This window comes from Lampetra planeri, chromosome 2 (genome assembly GCF_965212315.1).
Source record: "Lampetra planeri chromosome 2, kcLamPlan1.2.h2, whole genome shotgun sequence".
Taxonomy (NCBI): Eukaryota; Metazoa; Chordata; class Hyperoartia; order Petromyzontiformes; family Petromyzontidae; genus Lampetra; species Lampetra planeri.
The window spans coordinates 9885921-9910788 of NC_136108.1; the positions used below are offsets into that span (position 1 = coordinate 9885921).

The following is a 24868-nucleotide window of genomic DNA, read 5'->3' on the forward strand; positions in this document are numbered from 1 at the left end:
CATTAGCCTCGTGGGCAGAGGCGGCGGCCGCATTACATGAGGATGCTCACTTTGCAATGCGTAAAACATCGTGGCCACGCTGTTAAGATGGAGGATGACTGCTCTTGAGAAATGGTTTGTTTGGAATAAGCAGAGATTGAGCGGCGAGAAGTGATACAGCTTACACAGTATTATGCAGATGACGTGTATCGTCTATGGGGAAGTGGCCCTGACAATGCCCTAAATTTGTCTCTGGTTGAAAGACTGGAGGTGCAGATTCATATACATCGTGTATTGGTGTCTTAACATTTCCCGCACCTCCGATTATCACAGTCGGCTACGTGCGGTGTGAAAGAAATTCAACATACATGCATACATACATTCCAAGGCCGTAGCCATGGAGTCAACATTGGGGGGACCAAATCTTCCAGGGGGTCTTGGGCCCCCCCCCACCAGAAAAAAAAATCTAAATTTGAAAACTAATTTCCTGCCATTTCCTGCCTAAAATATTAAAAAATTCACTAACACATGGGATGGAATTTTTATTTATTTTTTACAATAATGTCGAATAGTGCATTGTATTACATTGCTGTTATTTTCTTTTTTACCTTTTCTTGTTTCATTGTATGTAATGGCAGAGATTAGGGATTCATAAAGTACAGCCATAACCACAATCATATAAACATAAATCTATGCATTGTTATATGAAGACAATTCCAGATATTGTGGCTAAGGTTTAGCAAATTGTTGTTTTTATTTACATAGCATCGCAATGTTTTTTTATAATACTTTTATAGCAATATATTGGGAGGGACATTTTGAGTATATATTATATGCTCCTTGTGTCCCCCCCAATATATATTATAATTACGGCCTTGATACATACTCTGAGCTAATGAAAATAACGTGCCTGGAAATGCAGTGACAATTAGCAATACAATAGTGGGCTTATGGAGCCAGACAGTGATAAATATATAAATGACTTTAAATAAATGAATACGTTGACTTTGCCCTTGTGCAAACAGCCCTCCCATGGAATTTCACTAGCCTGCGAAAATATTTTGAATGTGTCATTTAATTTCGCGTTTTTGTCACATGCAGTGTTTCATCAGCCTGAGAAAGCAATGTAACACACAAGTTGTGTTTTGATCCAGCAGTTGCATGAGAATGGGTGACGATGATTAAGCTGAACTGTCCTGATGTCACAAAGGCAAAGTTCTATTCTACACAATATTATCTGCTCCTTGTACACACACACTCACGTGAGATAAGATGTACAAAGAGCGTGGGTTAAAGTTACTCTACCAGTCAATACCGACGAAACTGAAGCATTTACTGTACTCTGAGACACATTTTCCACAGCTATGCTTGTGTCATTGCGCACAACATCAGACACACCGTGTCGATCACGGGGGGGTTGTTTGACCATACTTCACCACTCTGGTCAATCTGAAACATTTACTTAAAACTATCGTTTTCTATCCTATTTACAACTACAGTATGCCAATATGGATGCAGCACTCCGCAAGAACCACTTTATCATCTATGGTGGAGAATTCAGCCGCAATACAACAGCGAATCAGCCTCTTGAGCAGAGCAGGGTCTGCCGTGAATATTCAATCAGTTCCCAGAAAGAGGCCGCGGGGGGGGGGGTTGCCGATCGTCGCTGTGTGCTCGTCACGCACACGGCCACGCAGCCGCACGCGTGCATCTCACAACACGGACACGTCCTGTACACACAGAGTGTGAGTGCAGCATCACAGCGGCGCCACGCAGCGTGTGTGGATGCATGTTGAATTTCTTTCGCAGCGCACGTAGCCCCGACTGAGCTAATCCGAGGTTTGGGGGAGGCAACGGCAAACTAAAACACAAAAAGCACACGTGTCATGTTTAAGGCAACACTTTGTGATTGGGTTATCTTTAAAATGAAGAACGTAAATGGTATTTTGTTCTATTTATTTCATCCCAGATGTCTCTTGTAAACATCAACTTGAGTCCCCAGATCACCGCGACCACCGCAGGCCCTCTCCGCCTGCCCGCCTGACAGGTAGCCCTCCTGTCCATCATGGGCCATCTGATTAGTTCGGGCGCAATCTCAGCTGGTTTGACCAAATGGTTGTGTGTCTGTACATAACGCATCTCAAAATTCAATCCCGACGTTACACACATTGCATTCCCATGGCATACGAGATACGTGCACTAGACGCAGCCGTCCAAACGCACGCGGCCTATGCCGCACACTGCGAGTGCTGATCAGCGGGCGGGCGGACAGACGGACAATATCTTCTGCATCTCGTGCCCTGACGCAACCCCGTCCGCGAAGGCTCCATTAAATCAGGGAGTGGGTGGCATTCCAGACATCGGTGACAGGCGGCGATGGAATTCCAATGAGTGCAAGTGTATTTATTACATTATGGCCTGCATGCAAATGTGTCAGGATGCCAACCCACTTAACCTTTAACCTTCCGCGAGTTTGTAGCGGGCGACATTTTACATCCAATTTCATGCAATTGAGGGCGAGTGCCATGCGTAATCCCAAACGGGTTCTATACATTTGGCTTTTATTTTAAACGATAGTCTTTTTAGGGGAAAAAAGCTGTACTACATTTGCATGCCACTAAATATGAATATACTGCCCTCTGTCCATTTATTTAGAAGTGGCACTGCCTGTGATGCAAATGTGCACATGTGTACATCTCAAACCCAACGATGAATTTAAATTAAGTGAGCACTAGTGTCGAAGAAAAATGTAAACCATACCCACGTAAACTGACAGGTCACTCACCCACTGCCAAACATACTGTATGTAAGCAGCTCACGTTGACCCGATATGATTTTTTTTTTACAATTATTCAATGTTATGCATGTTTACACTAAGCGCCAAACATACGAGTTTATTCGACATTATTTACAAGCACAAGGAAAACTAAATCAAATATTGGAGATGGCGAAGCAAGCTGGCATCACTTGGCATTTTTCGCACAAAGCCTTTTATTTTATTCGCAGCTTGTCCACCAACATTCACGATGGCAGACATTGGAAAACATTTGTCTCATCTTGTAACGGCCTTTTGGCATCCACCAACATTGTTGGCATCATTTACCCACACCGGCCTAGTGTTTGCTTGTATTTAAAAGGGGGCATGATCTGCCCTTGTCACCAGCACAACTCCATGGTAATGTTCCAACACGTCTTGGCTCTAACTTTCGTTAAAAGTACCGTGACCTTGTCTGCGAGCCCTGGGCATATTTATTGTGAGAATGCAAGGAATCCTACAGTACCCACATACCGCCTAGGCACTCCTTTGCGATGAAGGCGAGCCAGATATTTACCCCCACGGCTTCTCGATGCAGATATCTTTCCCGCACACCGCAGCGAATAGAAATCACACATTTTGTGAGTATATTTTTCGTGACATGCATGTGGTTTTATTTGATTTTTTTTCAACGTACAATATTTTCGAACAAAGGTGACAAAAATAATGAAAGAACAGCACTTGACTCCATGAGTCGCTGGTGAAACCGTGAACGACATCGCTCCGTCAATGTTTAAAAAAATTAAACTATATTTCTCGGAGTCAAGGTGTTCAGGCTTGCGTCAAGCGGTTGGATGTTACAAAAGCGGTGGTGCAGCCAACGGCGTCTTCTGGAGCCATGACAGTTACTTGAAAGTGGGATGCAAGGTAAGGCTCTAGGCTACACAGAAGAGCAGCATACAAGTTGTGGGCGTACAGAGTGTAAATATCGAAACTCTTTGCACAACACGTCTTGACTGAAATTAAAAAGAACAAAAAAAATCGGCAGAAATGAGTCAAAATTGCATAGAGCAAGAAATGAAGAAAAAAAATAGAACATTTATACAAAATAGATATTTATACTGTGTAAATAGCACTTGGTCTCAGTCATCGTCACCATGGCTGGCTTCACCATTACAGTACATTCAAGAGGGCATTGTCCACCCCCCACCCCCTCCGACAATGCGCTACCACGCAGGTACAGCTCCGTGAGCGCGCGTCACCAGCTTTGGAGAACGCGGGGAAGCTTAACGCTCCTCCCTCCGTAACGTACGGTGGGGTCTCATTCGACTCAACAAGGTGGCACGTGTAAAATTCATATTCTCAGGAATTTATCATGGAGACTCCAACATCAACTAGTGGGGGCTTCAACCTCACCCCCTCCTCCCCTCCTAAAAATGTCCCAGTGATCACCCTGGCCCAAGACATATGGTTACAAGCACGCGCTGCACAATCTGACAATACACATGAAGCAAATTCAAGCCAGGTGCATTCGCTCACGTCTCCGCTGCAGGAATTAGTCACTCCTCGCTTAACGTTGGGTTTGTATTCCTGAAAAAAATGCAACTTTAAGTGAAATATTGTTGAGCGAAAGCGATTTTCCTGTAAAAAAAACAACGTAAATCAAGGAGGTAATGTTCCTGGGACATTTCCTATCACTCTTAAGAATATAAACTTGTTTAGAGTACATATTTCAAAGAACATCTATAATAATGGTGATTACATGTAGCTATGATTAGAGAAAAGGTTGGGTTAACTCACCAGTGATGGTTGTGGAGCTTTCTATAGATTAAGGATGTATGGTGAACTTCTTTCACACCGTATGTAACCAACCACGCTAATTGTAGGTGTTGGGAACTACAGGAACGCATCCAATGACTGTTGCCCAACTTTATTCTTATTTCATATGTAGTTGCTTGTAGCTTTGCAAAGTATCAGTGGTTTTCGTGCACACTTGAGCACTGCACTCCCTGCTTGCATCATCCTCAATAAAAATGTCCATGCCTTGTTGAAGGTGCGTGGGAGCTTTGAAAGCTGCAACGACACCCCGATTAACCACCCTTGGCCTTTAAGTCCTCAAACAAACTGCGTGCCTATGCCTGGATCACCAGTAAACTGAGGGAAATGTGGAGCTGATTTTGAGCAATCCACACTAATAGCAGGCACTCCATACCTCCTGCTGCAAAAGCAGTGTAAAAATTCAAATTTAGTTTGCAATGTGATCTCCTTTCTTTTACACATCATGGCGCTTGAAGCAGTAGGGTCACTACTCCTCGGCCTTTTGGCATGAACGTTGAGCGAGGGATGCGGTGATAAAATGACCTCCCCAAAATCAAAACAAAAACGGTTCATAACGTACCGAGATAAGGGTATGCTGCCGCGTACAGCATCAAACCACTCGACAGCGCACGTAAAGAAAGTAAAGACAACACATCTGTGTCGAAATGCACTGGGCTGGTCGGGGATGGGGCCTCGTGACGTACATCGCCCTGGCAGCAACGCTAAGAGTGACACCACGCGACTTTAAACACATACGTGGGCAGCAATTCATCGGCGACTTTTCAGCGAAACGACGTTAAGCGGGCCGACGTTGAGCGAGGAGTGACTTACGACATATTTTATCCAAATCTTGCATAAAGTAGTCGTACGATTGTGATTAACGTGTGCAGAAAAGGAGCTTACTGTACGACAAATCAAGTGTGCACTCTGGGTGTTGAAGTACAATGCAATTGTAAAGCTGACTCACGGTTTATTATTCCTATAAGTAAAGTGTGAATGTTGTACAGTGTATGGGACCACTGATGAGCTTAGCAATTTGTGGTCAAAGGTAACTTATGAAAAGAGTGCTCCAAGAACTCAGTTTATGCATCAGTGCTAAACCTGGAATCTAAAACGACCCACGTGGATCCAGGAATCATCCATAACACACACTCATATCCGTTTATCTACATCACAAATATTCAACACTGCATCAAATTCAGTGTTCTGAGTTGAGTGTACTCAGCTGTGATCTTGTACACGCATGGCAGCTTTCGATTTACATTTTAATTCATCAGCCCGGCAGAAAATGCGATGGTGGTCAATGAGACGGAAACACAGGCCACAGCACAACTGGCAGGGAGAGACCCCTGCAGTTGGGTGGAGTGATGCAGCTATTTAAAAGTCGTCGAAAAAGCCCAGGCCAACAGCCTAGAGCTCCGTACCCTGACAGTGACGAGTGTGAGCAAGAAAACAAATTAAAACACGTCCCATTCCCGAAACATGGTAGTGCATCCTACAGAAAGAAAATTACTTTAAGAACAGCGATTAGAAAATGAGAGCCCTTCTTTTTCGTTTACAAAACATCACGAAAAATGTAAAACCGTACCGCCCACGCATTACAAAATATCGCTTTGGTGCTACCAATGTTCAGTAAATATACACCTGTCCCAAGCACTCTACAAAACAAAATTCGATACAGCCAATAAGGACCTGTGATTCAGTGTTCATCCAGCTACAGCAACACCTGGTCTGCCAGCATAAGTGATAGAGAGTGACAATAAATGAGCACTCCCCCTTTCAACACATACACAAACGTATAAGCACACATTCTCTAAAGCGTATGTACGTTCGTGTGTAAAACTGGGTGTATGGATATGGGTTTTGTTGGTGCAGAGAAATGATTAAAAAAATCCACGAACAAGAAAATAACGCAAGGCACTTGTCCATCACGAGGCGATTCACAAAACCTAACGGAATAAGCGTTGGGTAAGCGCACAGTGGACGTCTCAGGTTAACACGACCGTTTGAACACACTTTAGTGCCAAGAATCCCATAAAATATATTTGAAGGAAATGTGTAGAACAGCAAGAAAGATACGACACACAATTATTCTGAGTACATAACATATAGCATGAAATATAAGTATAACTATATAACATTGGATCGGTCACTATAACTAATTAAAAAAAAACATACGAACGCCAAGTATTCCTTGCACCCAATTTGTGGTGGAACGAATCGTTTTCTCGACATTAACGACCACAGTTCTTTCCATGTGCTTTGAGCAAAAGCCAAAAACCGTCATGTCCAATTTCACTGGTGGCTCTCGGTGAAAAAAAGCAAATTTTCTCCCATGTGTTTTCGTGGAGCAAAACATTGAACGCCATGCCGAACCACGCCACGCAAAGTACAACCCGACAAACTCAACCGAGGACACCAACGCCGGAGTAAGAAGTGATTATTTTAACGCATCGCACAAGTGCGGAGGAATAAGGCAAACCTCAAGGCAGCCGAATGTGGGTGCTCATCACGTTGGTTTGGAGTGGACGCGGGATGGACGAGTGGATGCCGCGCATGCAGTTACACTATAACTCACGCCTCGTTCAAACCCATCCCCCGAGCGGCCATTTTAAAGGTCACGCTTGAGAATAATTGAATGATCACATGGGTCGTGATTCATCGCAGCGGTCCAGCACGGACTCACAAGCGGCGTTTTGAGCCTCCCTGAATATCAGGTCAAACACGGTCCTTCAAGTCCCCGTACTGCCCACGCGAGCATGTTTAAGGCATAGTGTGCTATTTTTCTATGTAAGATATATTTATAATTTCGTAAAAATCTATCTTCCCTTTTATTACTATATATTGAAATGTAAAAAAAAAAATCTGCATTGGCTTTGCTGTATTATGCGGGAAAAGCATTAGGCTCAAAGAAAGATGATGACAATCATGATGGTGAAGATGACAATAATCCAAAATATCATGGCAATGAAATGAAGATGACCAATTGATGATACAATAAAAGGTTCTACAATTTTGGAATTAATCCGTGGCAGTATAGGGGATCAACGTGGCTGGAGTGATGGGGGGGGGGGGGTGTGATTCAGGTTGATCTGAACAGCCTGCACGCCGTTGTCACTGAGGGCTCGAGGCCCACGTGCTCGTGCGGTCAGCCGAGGTCCAGGCAACCTGTGCGGACGACGCTTGCTGCTCCTGCGCCATGCGCGAGATGGCAGCCGCCGGCCGGGGACTCCGTCCCCGCGTGTCGCTCGTTTTGTTCGCTCCTTCGAAATGTCATGCCGACGTGGACGCTACCTGTTGCGCTGCTGGTAGATGGCCGTGTAAACATTGTCAGCTTCGCTCAGTTCCTCAAAAAACGGAATGAGATCCAGTAGCTCTGTGTCCGTCATGTCATCGAACCAGGACATGACTGGGACCTGCAGGGCATGGAGTGGGGGACAGAGAGAGAGACTTTTTAACGAGTTGGCAGGATCGGTGGGATGAGCAAGCTTCTCTCCGAAGCTGCCAGAGTTGCTAAATTCAACTGTGCAGCGAACTTGTACTTTTAAATTTGTCCGTATTGGAAGAGGCAAGATACTGCATTGTTGCTAATTTTGTTTCGTCTGATAATAGACAAATATACAATGCTGGATATCATATATTTTTAAAACATTAACACTGTAGTAGTGGGCATATGTATACACTATACATGTAAAATTTAGCTGGGCGGTGGTGGCGCACGCCTGTAACCCAGCGCTATGGAGGCAGCGAGGGTTGGTGGATCGCCCAAATGTTGTGAAACTCCCTTCCCGCGGGTGACGAGGTGCCATACTCTGGCTCGCCAGGAGAAATGCAGTATACCAAATGTGTGGGCTCCACTTGTTCCATCTGTGTGGGATAAGAGTGTTTACCCTTCGCACGTGTGGGTTGTCTCCAGGTGCTCCGGTTTCCTCCCACATGTAAACACTCGTTTATTTGCTGATAACACCTTAATAAATAGAGGACCGCAGAGCTCGGGAAATTGTTGGCACCGGCTCACTGCATGCTTGTCGTTCCTCACACCTCGGAATTTTTCTCTTTCTTCGAGGATGAGCGAATACTGTGCGGTGTGCTACAAGTTTGAATTATAATGATATCATTTATTATCATCTAAAATGCACAGGCACTTGTTAATGCTGGATAAAGGCCTCCCAAAAGTGTTATTCATGACTCGCGGTTCCTATCTGTGACTGAACCAATAACCACTGGGAACCCGTCTGGTAGGACACCCCCAACTTCCAAAGTGTGGATGTGCCCCCTGCCAGTGACGGCGAGTGGCTGGGTGCGAGCTCTTGCCGCGTTGTCGGGGTGGAAGATGTAGGAGGCCGGGGAGTTGTCCAGGATGGCCGTGTGACTGAGGTCACGCCCCAGTCGGCTCAGGTCCTTCACGTAGTTCCCACGGTGGAAAACGCACGACTCGCGGAAGAGACGCGTGCGGAACACGCCCCACTTGTCCAGCAGGTCGGCCACAGGATCGGCGTACTGCGCCCGTGTGTGCACATGTGTGTGGGTGTCAGTCAACCCATGGCACCTGGGTCTGTCACATGACCTCCTGCCAGTGGGCGTTCGACACGTCACCTGGCCTTCAAGTGCACGTGGCCTGGCACAAGCGCCGTAGTGACGTCACCGCCACCTAGTGGAGAATGTGGGTTGTTGTTATTATGGGGAGTGGCAGTGTAGCGGTTAACGTGCTACACTATTTTTTTTTACTATTAAACTGTATAAATATTTATTTTACCAGGTAAGGCCCACTCAGCTATACAGATCTTTTTCAGAAGTGACGATAGCTCAACGAAGTGGCTTATTAAGTGTAAATTAATATCAGCCAAATGCATGTTTCTAAATGTGAAGGGAAAAACTGGAGGACCCAAGTAAAAATCCACATAACCACAGAGAGACCACGCAAACTCCAAATATACTACAAACCTGGCAACGCAAGTTCGATTCCCGCTCATGGCCAACACCAGTGACGATTATTTGAACTGGTCCTGGGCCTTTTCTAGGTCGACTCGGCCTCAAATGAGTATATGGTGCAGTGTGTAAATGTCGTCACTGGGGAGAAAAAGCGTCCGGGCGTGGTGCTGGCCACCCACCCCCTCATGTGCTGTTTCAGCCATCGTAGGTGCTCGCTAACAGCACTTGTCCCAACAGACCGTGTGTACACATGGGGAAGGGAGGCGTAATGGTTAGTGCACCGCTCTATAGACCTGGCCACCTGCGTTTAATTCCTGGCTACATTACATTTGGTTCTGTACTTAATTTGGCTTCAATCTATCTCTGAGAATTAAATATGACTGCTTGACTGCCATGTGACAAACATTCCTCAGTGGCAGGGCAGATGTGAAAATACCAACACCTACTATGTGGACTAGAGATGACGTAAAGGGCTCTCAAAAGTAGTTTTGTGAGATCCACTTTCATGGGCTATGAAATAACACAAAAGTGTTCACTGCTCTGTGACAGTTCTGAATGAGTACTTGGTCTCATTACAAGGGGCAGAGAGCCCTACTGGGATAAAATATATGGTGGAAAAAACAAAAAAATCCACAAAATCTGAGTTGATAAACGATCACCGTTCCACGGTGACCCCATCGTGTGACCCTCATGGGCTGCGATCCTTACCTTCGCCAGACTCGCCGTGAAGAGAATGCACTCGAAGAGCTCGCCCATCCTCTTGAGGAACTCATCGACGTGCGGCCTCTTCAGCACGTACACCTGAAATCACCGATAAGTAGCACAGAGACACCGCAGTATGGGCGTGAGGGTCGGCCAAACTGATAACTTGTTCTTTTTTGACGATTTTTTATTTCACCAGTTAAGGCCCACTGAGCTATGGAGCTCTTTTTCAAAAGCAACCTGGCCACAAATGATAGCTCAACGAAGTGGATTCTCATGTGGAAATCCAAATACTCTAAACCCACGTTTCTAAATGTGGAGGGAAGAACCGGAGGATCCGAATAAGAATCCACGGAACCATGGGGGAACATGCGCACTCCAAAATATACAGACGTCAGGGTCGGGATCGAACCCACGATCTCATGTATACCAGGTGAGGTAGCTGACATCTCGCCACCGTGGTGCCTGTGATTAAACTCGGAGCTGTTCAATTGCCTCATATCTGAATAGGCAAGAGCAGGGTTTTATTCCTTGGGTAGAGTTGGGGTGTGCGCAAAGATGTCTAAATAGCAGGGTTCTATTCTATTATTGTATTCTGTTCTCAATAATTGAGTTATAATTGGGCATGTAAGGACGCATCAATTCATAGACTATTCACAATATATGTAAATTATATTATTTTATATTCATGCTAATGATACAACAACCCAAGTAAATTAAACACAATAATGTGAAGTAGTTAGAAATGAGATGGTAAATGCTTCATAAATAACAATATCTTGAATCTGCTCTGTACAAATTGAACTGTTGGTGGGCGCATCATTGCACGCCGACGTTTTGAGTCAAATGAGTTTTCTTTATATGGGGGACAAACTCCAACCGCCCCCCATCCCCCATTGGCTGTTCAATCATTAAGAGTGCCTTCCAAGGGAATTGTAGGCAAATACAACTACGACCTTAAGTAAAATTCAGCTTGCTCACAGCAACTGTATTGTTAAATAATTTTCATCACCACATTTAACCTGCAAGCAATGAAAGTAAATGCCACAAAAACATATTTGACGTCAAATACAATTCACGTTTTGAATCGATACGCACGTCTTATAACAAATTATACAAGAAGATAAACAACAATGAATTAAAACTCTGGACCGAGGATCTCTTTTTGATCACACTCAGCCCTCATTGACCCCGGGGAAGTGCGCTGAGCGGCACTTGTGACGGTCGGCAGGCGGCTCAAGTGGACTACCTCCTGGCCCAAGTAAGCAAGGACAGGCCGCGGGTCTGAGACGCCAGCCTATCCTGGATTACTTGAACCAGGCTGCATCCAAGGGGCTCCTTCTTGCACTACAGCCGATCGCCAGCAGGAGACGCAGTGCTGCCGGCTCTCCTCAACGCAACGCAGGTGATGCTCTCAGGCTCCACTACAGCAAGGCACAAACAGGTTTGTGGTGCTTCCCAACCTTTGGCTGTCGAGAACTATATAGACAAAGATCCCCCGTATAGCCTTAACAGACTGTAGGGGCAAGTGCTGTTAGCGAGCACCTATGAAGGCCCGAACGGTACACGAGGGGGTGGGTGGCCAGCACCACGCCGGACCGCATTTGTCTCCCCAGTGGTGATGTTTACACAACGCACCAGATACTAATTTGAGGCTGAGTTGACCTAGGGGAGGCCCAGGACCGGTTCAGATAATCGTCACTATACAGTTTCAGTTTCATTTATTTGGTATAGCCCTGTGAGCCATTCGGTTCTTAAATCGGGTGCAACCGCAAAAAAAAAAACATGAACAAGAAAACATCTTAAAGTGACTATGCACAAACAGAAAAATCCAGGAAAAAACTGCAAAGTCTTCCAGAAATAAAGCACCGTACACCAACGCTGTTCAAAAATCCCAGTGGGATGCAAGTCAAACAACAACAACCACAAGACAACTTAGATTAAAGCCATCATTCTAACTCCGTACTACAACAAACCAAAAAACTTTTCGAAATCACCAAAATAAAGCCATAAGCAATGTAACAGTGATCATAGGAACTGACCGAAATTTCACAATAAACGACATAAACAACATGTACCACCAAACCCTGTAGCCATAGCAGGCTGCATGAGTCTCTATACGAGTATAGAGAACCCCCTCACAGACACACCAAGTGTCCGCATACCCCGAGCAGCATACACTGCAAATCGTCAAACAATTGAACGTTAACTCTTTTTTCTTTACACTAAACAACTGGACTCTGCCCATGAGACCCAGAGTTTGCTGGTTGAAAACAAATTCTGCTTAATATTACTCTGGAAAACCAATCGGCGAATGGGCATGGAGAAACGGAGTTCTGCTTACACATGCTTTTACCCACGATGCTCCATGGTTGTTGTTGTTGGCTTGCACCACATTGTGATTTTTTCACACGGCGTTTTAATATTTTTTGGGGGGGGGGGGGGATATTTGCTGGTTTATTCCAGGATGTTTCTGTTACGCGTCATCGCTTTGGGATGTTCTGTGTTCATATTTTGTTTGTTGCGGTTGCACCCGACTCAAGAGCCGCATGCATGGCTCCCAGGGCTACACCTAATAAATGAAACTTGAAACATAAAGTAACCAACCCAACCTCAAAATGTCACACAAGGCTGCCCTTCTAAAGGCGGACAACTGGCCGAGTACTATTGCATGCCGTAAACATGATCCTCGTTCAATGCGTATCGCATCACGGCCTTGTCCCACAGATTAGTCTCCGGGTCGCGTTAAGACAAAATGTTGTCGATCTTGATTTGAAATGTTGTCGCTCGGGAAAACCGCATTCGCCTCTAGGTGGCGCCACTCTCCCGTACGTGGGAGTGCAGCGAGTGCGGGTGGCTTTGTGTCGGCGTGATCATGAACGTTGATGACGTTTTTCAAACTCTTAGCTTTTTCGGTAAAGTCACGTAGGTAAAAAATGAAATTAAAATTAACGTTTTTGACGTTTTTTTTACGTTTGACGTTTTTCAAGTTTAGCCCAGTCTCCGCACCCGGAATATAAACAAATATTTATGTACACGGTACACCACATCCACCATTCCTCTTACTATGCGTGTGGCCTGACTTTGTGCGAGCTTATGCCAAGTCTATCAGCGACTGGGAATCCAGTGCGTAATCTGGATAAAATAAGACAAAAAACACATAGAATGCAAAACACATGTAAATTAGGATATAAAGCCATGTGTAATAGACTGGGGGCGAAAAGACGTGGAATGTGTCGTCTTGTTTTTATTACTCGTTAAGTTCATTGGTTTCCCTGTCGACAAGTTAGTGGTCACGTGGGAACTAAGTCTGACACTCAACGAGTGAGCAATGGATAATAATTAAACCAACGCACGCATAAAGATACATTTTCGCAAGCACGGTTAATCCGAAACCTGAATAGTAAACAGTTAACTGTGATCTGTGTTTGAAGCAGTGTAGTTCATTATATCTGCTCGTATTGTTGACAAGTAGAGATTTTTCTGTCCTGACCTGGTGCCAAAATATCTAAGTGAGAGAGGTATGCCCGCGCGTGTGAAGAACGGCCCTTTCAAACAATATGATGCAATGTAATGTTGTGAATAGAGGCTGCTATCAAATATTCACCTGATGAACCGTTCCATCAATTTCCACGGGCACGATGAAGTCCGCATTGTTGACAGGCTGTGATAAAGCGCACAACAACAAAAATACAACAGATGAATTAAATATTAAGTTTAACATTTTATTCATGCTTTAATTTTAACAAGGGAGTGGGCATGGGCAAATAAAGCTGTGCACAGGCCCTGTCAATCATGTGAGGGCTCATTATTTATACAGGCACAGCGCTCGCAAAGTGTGATGCGTCAGCAACAGTTACTGGGGTCGCATCAGTGAAGAACATCCCATGTGCAATGAATGCACCGAATTAATGAAGCATGGTACAAAGCCACGAATCAAACTCAGTTGGGTGCAAATGTAGCAAAATACATAAACCATTACTCCCCACATACACAAACAAAACCCATAAAAATCCCCCATATAGCCATACAGACTTTTGGGGTATGATGAGGGGATAGTGGTGTGGCCAACACCACTCCTGGCTGCCTTTTCCTTTCCAGTGCTGATGTGTACACACACTGGGTAAGATATTCATTTAACATCACTAGATCAAGGCAAGAACCAGGAGAAGTTTCTTTCTGCCTCCTCACCACCTCAATAATGTCGTTTCTCGTTTGTTCCGATTGAGTTAGAGTTTTGGTCACTCCATTTACCTAAATTAAAAAAAGCAGATTATTTTAATACCATTTTTATAATAAACAAAGGATTCGCACACACCAAAAAAGATGCATGCACGTATCGTCTTAAGCGTAAGAGTAAACATTAATCATTAAATTGGGGCAAGGTACCATATCCCCCCGGTCAGCACCAGCCCCCACCAAATTTTCTCAACTGTGCGCCAACTGCTTGCTTCATTTCCCACAATTTCGGCCGCACGTTTCGATGAAGCGCCACCCTCAGAAAGGGTGCCCGGCACGTCTCATACTGTGCCCGCCCCGTGCCCTTGTTACGGCACTGCACATACTGCTCATCCTTGGGAAATGCAAACCAAAGTTGGTACACACACACACACACGCGATGCTCGTACATACACACACACACGACGCTTGGTACACACACAGACAACGCTGGCAAGTGGCCATCCATCCGACGTGCGCCTGTTATCTCAAGCCCATCACAACCCCCTGCAAAGGGCCACCTTCCTGATCTCACCAGAGCCTGGGACAGTGCTTGTTACCAGGTTACATCAAAAGGCTAACCGGGTCACCATTTATTTTGCAGCGGGTTTGTGGTCAGGTCTATTTACGTCCCTGCTTTACAGTTGATTGTGAGCAACAAACCACAAGTGCAAGCTCCGCTCTCAGGAAGATTTTTTCGGGGGTTTCCAAGGCGACCTTGTTAGTGATACTTGTCAGGGGATCACAGCTGTCAGTAATCATCACTTTAGGAGCGTGACAATAAATGGGTTAGTGCGGGGTCATTGTGCAGATCTATAGCTGACTTCCTGTTGACTCTAATTATTTGAGTGCATACTTAAATGATACACTGATCCATTTATAGACACCCCACTGATTTCTAATGACCCTCTTGTTATCTTAACAGGTAATTGGATATTATAAAAGCGATGGCTCCATTTCTTACACTGGAGAGTGCTAAAAGATGTAGTAACTGTACAGATATTAACGGGAGACACACAGAGGCTCCAAAATAAAATGTATTTTAAAAATATAATTTCTCCCAATTATCTTAGCGAGCCATCTAAAAGTGGATTTTTCAATAATTAGATTTGAAGGAAATGTACAGTAGTTGATGACCGTACAGACATTTCACAGAGCCAACCAAAACTTTCCACCAGCTTGCCAGGAGCCAGCGGACAATATCCACGTGCCGGAAGGACACAGTGTGGTCCGGGATGGGGGTCGCACCTTGAAGGAGCTGTGCACCAGCGTCTCGTCCAGGTCAATGACGATGCACTTCTTGCCTCTGTCCGAATGGTTGACCTCTGGCAGCAGTGACTTGTTTGGGGGCTGCAGCGGAGGCGCGGGAGAGGAAGGGAAGGACAGGGCAATGAGAAAATCAATGAGACCCTCCAGCATCAGTGTAATTGAGCGCATGCAGATGCAACCACATAACGCATGCGTACAGATGGACGTGCAAACACATACATTCCTATTTACATACATGCTAGTCCATGTACACACTCGCGCATACACGTGTACATGCATGTGTACACACGCGTGTAGATATATATATAGATTTTATTTATTTCTGCAGGAAGGGCCCAATAAGCTGGTTGGCTCTATTTCATGGGCGCCCTGGGATAGTACAGATGTCATACAGTACAGATCTTAGATACACTTGTTTACATTGGCACGCATGCATGTGTACATGCATGCGTACACACGCATTGATATGTACATGAATACAGACAAAGATAAAGACAAAGATCCCCCGTATAGTATTAACAGACTCTTTGGGCCACTGCTGTTCACGAGCACCTATTAAGGCCAGCACAGCACATGAGGGGGTGGGTTGCCAGCAAACAAGCCTGGTCGTATTTATATCCTTAGTGGCACTGTACACATCACATCAGGTACTCATTTGAGGCGAAGTTGACCTAGGGAAGCCCAGGGTCGGTTCAGATAATCGTCACTGGTGTTGGCCATGAGTGGTAATCGAACATGGGTTTCCGAGTTTGTAGCACAGAGTGCTATCCGCTACACTGCAGCTCGCTACATTAATAGACACACACACAAATACAATGAATGGAATGTATCCAATAGGACATCCATCAAGGAGAAGCAGCAATTAACTCAGTTTGTGTGTAGGTGGTAGACAGTTTATTACATCGCAGAATCGTGAGAGGTGGCACCAGCCCAGCGCGGGGGAGGCCTTCTTCCAGCAGTGGATTAACCATGGCTAGTAACGGTGGTGACACACAAATATAACGATGCACATGCACACACTTACACAAAGACAGAGATCTCCCCGTATATATCCTACAAGATGCTATTGGGGCAAGTGCTGTTAGCGAACACTATTAAGGCCAAACCGGCACACGAGGGGGTGGTGTGGCCAGAGCCACGCATTACCGCATTTGTAGCCCCAGTTGTGATGTTTACACATGTCACCAGGTACTCCTTTAGGGCTAAGTCAACACATACACACATATAGTAGCAGCCACCCACTGCATTGAACATGATACAACGCACACATACACGAGTGCAATTACACATTCATGCTCCCGTAAATGCACACGTGGAGCATTCAAACAAATTGGACTGATTTCACAACAAAAATCCACGCAAAAAACCTACAGGCACTTCATGAGGGTCATGCTAAAGCCCACCGCACCTCCACATGCGACCTCACACAAAACGAAGCCGTTCGGACAAAGCGTTAATTCACATGCAGGACAAAGCTGCCCACCCAGATGTTGTGGACAAAATGTATCGGACACAGTGCGCGCGTGACATTTTGCACCATTTTGGTGTTTTTATTTTTCGTTTATACGGTCGTGGTAAATGACAAGAATGGTGCAAAATTGACACACTTAAAGAAAACTACCGCAACTCATTCCAAAAATGATTTCAATTCACATACAATCTTTACAATTTTCATTTTAACATTACTTTACAATCGTTTGTTTTTATTTAAATTGGCGTGGAAATCAAATGTTTTATAAAAACCCCCATTCATAAAACATTTCACTTCACCTGGACCAAATTGAATGGGAACAAAAACCAATAAAAGCATTTTTTCTCCGAATTTTTTTTTTGTAAACATAAGCAGCGCTGGGCGACCCAGCAGTTCCAGGGCCAACAAGAACAGTGCACGCGAGCATTATGCACGATCCTCATCCACAGCAGCCACCCACGACGGCCAAGAGCCTCATCCTCGAACGCGGCCTCACTCGCTTTCTCCCCACAACGCCACCCCCCCACCCTGACAGCCGAGTCACGCTTGAAGCCACCACACACAGAAGCCCCTCAAAGTCAGCACTCCTACTCCCCACAGCCGCCCGGTGCCCCTCCGATCACCCCCCCCCAACCGCCTCCTCCCTCTCCCCCTCCACATCACTCCCTCACTCCCACACATCACTCCCTCACTCCCTCCAGCTCACTCCCTTACTCCCTCCACCTCTCTCCTACCCTCCCCTCCGCAGCAATCGAAAATAGCACATTCCATGTCACCATGCCAACAGCCGCACCCCAACAAGCAGCCCTCCGTGAATATCGAGCCCCCCCCCACAACCCACGCCATAACCCCCCTTTTGACTGCCGAGAGATGGAACAGCCCAGATACGTACACAGACGAGCTGCAGGACTTGGAGCTGCTCTGGGTAGACCTTTTGCAGGAAGGAACAAAAAAAAACACACACAGGGATAACCGGAGACAAGATGAAGAGCTCTGAGGAGGAGGAGGATAAAACACGGCATGTTTCTATCTGTTTTTAAGATGAGGAAATCCCCTATAGTGGAAATATAATTATTTATTACCACTAATCACAAAGAGGAAGATGCTAAGCTAATCGCTATGCTGGGCTAATCCTGTTTCCAGGATGAATGAGGAACAATCAACATCTATTTTTTGTAAACCAAGAAGATGTAATTTACTCCAAAAATAAAACTGCAGCTGGCAGGATGAAGTCACTATTACAGTACACCGCTCGCTGTTCCTGCTCTCCTACACAACGAAGCATCAAGCAAATTGACGACTGCGAAAGTACAAAGGAGAGGGTGTTTGGCACGTGAGAAGGAGCTTTTTCATTATATGGTGATCATGGATTGTCTGCCCAGGAGAGAGTTCCTTCTCTGTGGGGTCTCCCCAACCTTACACGGCTCCTGACAATTAACTGCCACCCAGATCAGAGATTGCCCATCCAAACGCACCGAGGGTTAGGGCAACTGGATTGATTTGTGGACAACCGGATTGATTTGTGGGCAAACCTGATCGCCACTGAGCCCGGCGCCCACTGAATGAGTATTCAGTGCCCTAAAGCTGTCAGCAATTTTTGCTAACAACCGCCACAGTATACCATTGGTTGTTAAGTGCACGCTATGGATCCTACCACACAATCTGTACGAGTTGACCCTGTGGCTATTGTCACACTTAATTTGCGCCATTTCTCAATTTTGATAACTACCCAAAAAGGTACTTAGGAAAATACGAGTGAATAAAGGCAAAATAACACGGTTGCTTATGGCTACCGCCCACTCTAAAAAAAACACATTGATCTCAGTGTGCAATTATCTGGTTAAGCAAGATACATTTAATAGAGCTACATCGAAATGAATTCAATAATCAACAACTTCTGGCCTCTTCACTCAAGACTAGTGTGACACATACAAACAAAAGATATTCGTCAAAAGAGGGGGGAAACAAATATAAATGTTGAACCAAAATCAATACCAAAATCCTAGAACCACCACGCAGCGACCTGTAATTAACACACCAGGTTCTCACTTGCAGTTAGTTGATGGTCTCAGCCCATTGAACAATGGCTGCACAAAACAAGCATCATGATAAATTAGGTTCTGTACTTAATTTGGATACATTTCAGCTCTGAAAGTAAAACGTCAGTTTGACGGTGATATGATGATGAACATTACTCTGGAGGTGTGGGTAGAAAAATGCTGGCCTCTTTACCGTGTATACCAAAGGTCACTTGAAGGGATCTCAGATGTAACTCTGCGATATCCACTTCCGTCGGCTGTTCTCTAACCCGTTCATTGAGATCTGCGACAGATCTCAATGGATACTTTGTCTTGTGGCATGACGCCGACAACAAAATTTGGATGGGAAATTTTTAATTAAAAAATACATTTAAACCCAGAAGGGGAGGAGTTTCTCCGGGACTGCCCGTGGCCTCCACAGAACACCTCACCTTCGTGACGACGCCATTCTCCTCAGGAGGGCCGCAGCCGTTGTTGTTGTTGTTTGGCACCGGCGACGTGGGCACGGGCGCTTGGCGCGGCTCGCCATGGCCGTGCCGCTTGCCCAAGCAGCAGAGCAACGAGTTGAGCAGGCAGCGACCACGCGCTTTCTTGGGCTTCACCTGGGACGCGGCTGGACGACACGCACCGGAGCACCCGCACGTTATCACCATCACCGTCATTGTTGTCATCATAATCTTCATGATTGTCATCATCATCGCCGTCATCTTCATCATGATTTTAATCAACATTATTGTCATCATCATCATCATCGATGTCACAATCAACAGCATTATCATCGTCTTCATCACTCTCAGAATTATTTTTGCTGCGGTTTCTTTTTTCAAGGCCAACGTGTCTCTGAGCTCAAATGAATGTTGCGTGTTGTTCATCTACACTGACAGTTATGAAACATTTGCGGATATTCCACATTCATTTGCAGACACGAATGAGAATCACTTTGTAGGAAGTCAAAAGAGTTTGAATTTGAAATGTGCACATAACAACACGTATCAACTAACCATGCATATGCTTTATGAACCAAGATACATTTAAACGTAATATGAAATTACATGTGAAAATTACAATATTTTTTGTTAGAATAACAATAATAATAAGCACACTTATTTGTCCAGGGGTCATTATTTCAGAGACAACTTCATGAGGCTGAGGGCTATGGCGATGCTCGAGTTCCAATTTAACAGCACAACAGAGAAGAAACATTTCATACAAACTGGAATATACTGCAAATACATCACTTGCACAAAGACACGTCAAATCGCAGCAGCCACTATCACGCGTGACTTCATCATTTTATTTTCATAGTTCGTATCCAAAAACCAACTACACATAAACTGTGGAATAGTGCTCATGATTGATCCGGTTTTGAACGCATAAGGTGTACATCCCTCAGTGATGACACTTACTTTAGTAATTCTACCACCGTTTGTTCAAGCCGCCAACCGAATGTCAAAATATCAGTTGTAAAAATTACAGCAGCCGGGAGGCAACTTCTGCACAGCGGCCGCAACAAATGACCATAGCTGGATAGGAATGGATCATAAACAAATTTCAATCATAGGAACAACACCAAAATCATCACGATTACAGTCACGACGGAGGAGTGGGTTAGCGCACTGCACTATGCACCCGACTTTCTCAAGTGATATTTCCAGCAACTGATATCTTAATCGGTTTCGGCCGGCATGGTGAAGTATGATCAACCAACCACTCACGACCAAGGCATGACCACAAAAAAATACATTCGTAAATAATTATTGCACAACCCAACAGTGGATTGACAAATGGTCGCTAATCAATGTTATTGATCACTATTGAGAAAACAGATCAAACTAAAACACGTGTAAAACGTGTCTCCGTCATTGTAACTTGCTGTTCTAGCAACTCCCAATCTTGGCTGTGTATGACACTAAAGGCCTGGTGATCTCCAATGAAGTTAGTTTCCATACGTTCTGCTTTTCTTCACCGAATCCAGCCACAAGGGCAGTATCGAACATGACAATAATGAAAGCATTAGACGAGGCTCGCACACACACTTTAGGTTGTGATAAAAAGGTAAAGGTGCAGCCCTGCAATCGCTTTCTCACACCACTGCAGGCAGAAGAGCTACGAGGTGGGGGGCTCCAGAGAGACCATTAAAAGCGAGTATTTGGCCTACTTTTCCACCCTAGCCAGATGTCTTGGAAGAGATGCGAGCACCCATACTTTACCCCACCATATGTGACCCGTCGTGTACCCGATCGACACTAACTGTGATGTACCAACTTACACAGCTGGGTGGACAGAGGCAGGGGGATTTAAGAAACGTGCTTCATATTTTCAACCGCCACAACGGGAATTGCAAGTCCATTGTGCTAACCATTAGACGACGGCAGCAGCGCAGATGGTTTAAGATTCGAACAAATTAATAACAATGGCCTTCAGCAGATCCGCTGCGCTCGCACTGATGAGCGAGCAAACGAACAATCAAAATTGACAGCCAAGGAACTCTGTTCTCTCAGCCATCTGCGCTATTGACTCCCCACCCCCCACTCAAGTCCAGGTTCAAGTCCTTATTTTTCCATTTGATTGGTCACCTGCCTCCTTCTCTATATGAAAAATAAATTCCCACTGTTGCTGGAATGCATCTTGGGATAAATTTGGACGCGAAAGAAATCCCAATGCCATTGTTCGTTGCTGTACCGTGAGACGCAGGTAAATTGTGGTAACAAGGCGGAGGGGCATGGATTTGTGTCACAGGCCGCGGAGGGCGGAATTAGACAATGGGACACGTGCGAACTGTTAGCGAGTGGCGGGCGGGTAAAGGCCATGAAGGGAGAAACGCGGGAGGGAAAGACAAAGTGGCACGCGCATTGTCGATGGGTGCTTTGAATTAGGAGCAGACAAAAGCAATGGGGCTGGGCTCGGGTGACGGAGAGGCAGAGGCCAAACCTGTGAAAGGTCAAACTGTGGCACCCATTTTCCCTCCGACCTTGCATTTCAAAAATGTGTATGTGTTTATGAGCGTCGCTAGCACTAACTTTGTACAATAACCCTTGTACCGTGTAAATAATGTAACAGCTTTACGATGCGGTTGGTTTTAAGTCCATGGTGAGCTGCAATAATTATTTACGAATGTATCTTTTTTTTAAAGCTCTTTGTCTATCCACTGTTGGATGAAGGCCTCCCCATGCCATTTCGATCATGAGAGTTGTTTGACCATACTTCACCATGTTAGTGTCGTGTACGTTAGTAAAGTAGGGTGAAAGGGGGGGGGCTGAAACCAGGACTCGGTTTTCAAGTATCACTCTCGCCACTGATGTCAGCTGTGGCCAGGAATAAAACTCACATGGCTGGGTTGTTAGCGCAATGTGCTAATAACCGCTGTGCAACTGCACCATAAATACTCTTTGTTTTTTTCGGTAAAGTCACGTAGGTAGAAAAATAATAGATCTATATTAATGTTAAAATAACTTTTTAAATGCCACAAAGGATGTTGAATGTTTACTCTTTGTGGCTCGCAATCGGGAGTGACGGAAGATTGCGAGTTCACATCCTGATTGGGGATTGACATCCGACCATCCTTCAGAGGCCAATAAAATAAGTACCACTTTGAAGGCAAGTAAACATTGGTTGTCAAATGGCGAGATGATTGACCCCCACCATATGAACGTGGAATTCCACCACTGGCCGTGCAGCGCTGTGAACAGAAGATGACCACCAATGCCTGAATGTTCACTTGAGCAGCAAATCATTTTGGCTCTTTTTGCAGCGTGTTCACAACTCTACACATTACCACTAAGCACACAAGAGTTGATAAACAATGACGCGTAATCTGTTCGTGTTTCACAAGAAGAAATTATTGTCCTGAACACAGGCAGGCAGACAGGATTGTGACCAAAATGTTTTGGCAGAAGCGTGGCTTGTTGTTGTCTGTAAACAGCCATAGGACACTTTGCTTGGCACACAATGACCTGCTCTTTGCCCCGTACTTAGCCCCCTTTTACACAAGTCCCAGTGTCGTCACACGCGCACACCCTGTTTACAATCTCCAAACATCAGCACCACCAAACTCCGCCTGCAAAACAACTCCCAGCTACTCGGCAGCGGCACTGGCTCAGCACACCCACTCCGAACCTTCTTTGTAACGTTTGTTTGTTCCAACATTTTTATTTCACTCTCCTTTAACCTCGCGATCATCAAAATGTGCTAGCAATGGCACATGCCCCATCCGCCAACTCTCTGCAACCATAAACATCAGTGCGCTTTGCAGGCCTTTCCAACAAAGTCCTTAACGCAATTTGACCAAGGCAAAATGTTATTCCTGAAAAATAGCCCGTGATTCACGAGCGAGAAAAACTGCGATGTTCCCAGCTAAGCGCACGAGCAGGGTTCTCTGGTGAAATCGAGCTGTTTTTTTCTGTTAGCACTCTCTGCCCCGACTTGTGCAATGAACTCCAACACGGATAAGCGAACACAAAAGTGAAAAGGGGCCCTAACAAACAACCACGGATTGGGCAGGAGTTGGGATCTAGTCATCGGGAGAGTGGTACAGTAACAGTTGCTGGTCGACTACAGTACCGTAGTTGGTCAGGGTTGTCACTTGTGAGATACAAACAACCGGGACCCATCACAAGGGACAACTACATTTAAATGCATTGTCTTGAGTAGTGCATTCATTGCTTAATTTAAGCTAAAAAAAGTCTTGGAATTAATTCCGGCAATTCATTTGGTATGCAATTTAGTTTTCGCTTTGTTAACGAAAGCCACACAGTCCATGCATCTATACTTTATAAACCTGCCCATAGGATTATATTAATTTAGGGTCCATTAATGCAGGATTATGGCTAGGGCATACCTGGTACTCAAGTGGTAGTGCCTTACTGAAGCAGATAATCTATACTCCATGCCAGCCTAGCAGCATTCATTTTGGAAATTACTTGCTACATTTCCCAGGAGAACTACATTGAACAGGGATGTTCTGGAAAAACCAGGACATGTGGCAACTCGCCACTCTAGCCAGGGATATGTTTACCGGTACTTGGTGTGACTGGTGTACTCTGCCCCCAAACTGCTTGGCTACTCCTCGCCATTGCGACAGTTTTCTCAGTTTTGGCTGCTTTTCATTTCTGAGATTTACGGTGTGTGCAGTGGAAGACAGCCGTGGCGTCCATCAAGGTCGCTTGTTCTAGGACGCTGGGACACCGGTTTTGAGGTTTTGTTAATGACAAACAAGTCTTTAATGTTAAGGTCAAGCACACCATTATTGCACCCCTGTGATGCCACTGTGCTCCCGCTTTCACAAGTTCCGATACATCCTTCACACAGTGAGATCATTATTAGACGACTATGACAGAGTGCAACACTTTTTTTTCTTACCCCCCCCCCAATTTTATCCCAATGGTGCTATCAGCAGTACGACCATTTGTTATCAAATGGCCTACGGAGGTGGATATCACAGAGCTACCTCTGACATCCCAATTAAGTGACCTGTGGCCCATACAGTAAAGGGAAGCATTTTTCCACCCGACTCTGGAAGTGCGAGTGAGGTTTAAACATATATTTTAATTCTCAGAGCTGCTATTTAGCCAATGATTTGCTCAAGCAAATTTAATGTGATGGGGTGTTTTTATGCAGTCATTTATGACCAGGCTGAGACCATCAACTCACTACATTTGGGAACTCGATTTTATCACAGGCACCTGC

At 45.1% G+C, this 24868-nt stretch overlaps 1 protein-coding gene across 3 annotated transcripts in view; it reads right to left on the reverse strand.

The window, feature by feature from the left end:
• Positions 1-3384: 3384 nt before the first annotated feature.
• The window catches only part of CTDSP1 (CTD small phosphatase 1), a 52370-nt gene continuing 30886 nt past the window's right edge, over positions 3385-24868 (reverse strand). Inside the window, exons 2-9 of one of the 3 annotated variants that reach the window (XM_078606332.1) lie at positions 19615-19796; positions 18037-18075; positions 16575-16646; positions 15653-15754; positions 13794-13850; positions 10193-10285; positions 8867-9052; positions 3385-7968 (exon numbers count right to left, since the gene is read on the reverse strand). In XM_078606332.1, coding sequence (XP_078462458.1) covers positions 7843-7968; positions 8867-9052; positions 10193-10285; positions 13794-13850; positions 15653-15754; positions 16575-16646; positions 18037-18075; positions 19615-19796 — 857 coding nt within the window. In that variant the 3' untranslated portion in view covers positions 3385-7842. The remainder of the gene's footprint in view (positions 7969-8866; positions 9053-10192; positions 10286-13793; positions 13851-15652; positions 15755-16574; positions 16647-18036; positions 18076-19614; positions 19797-24868) is intronic. The other 2 variants (XM_078606338.1, XM_078606347.1) reach the window with 2 other exon arrangements.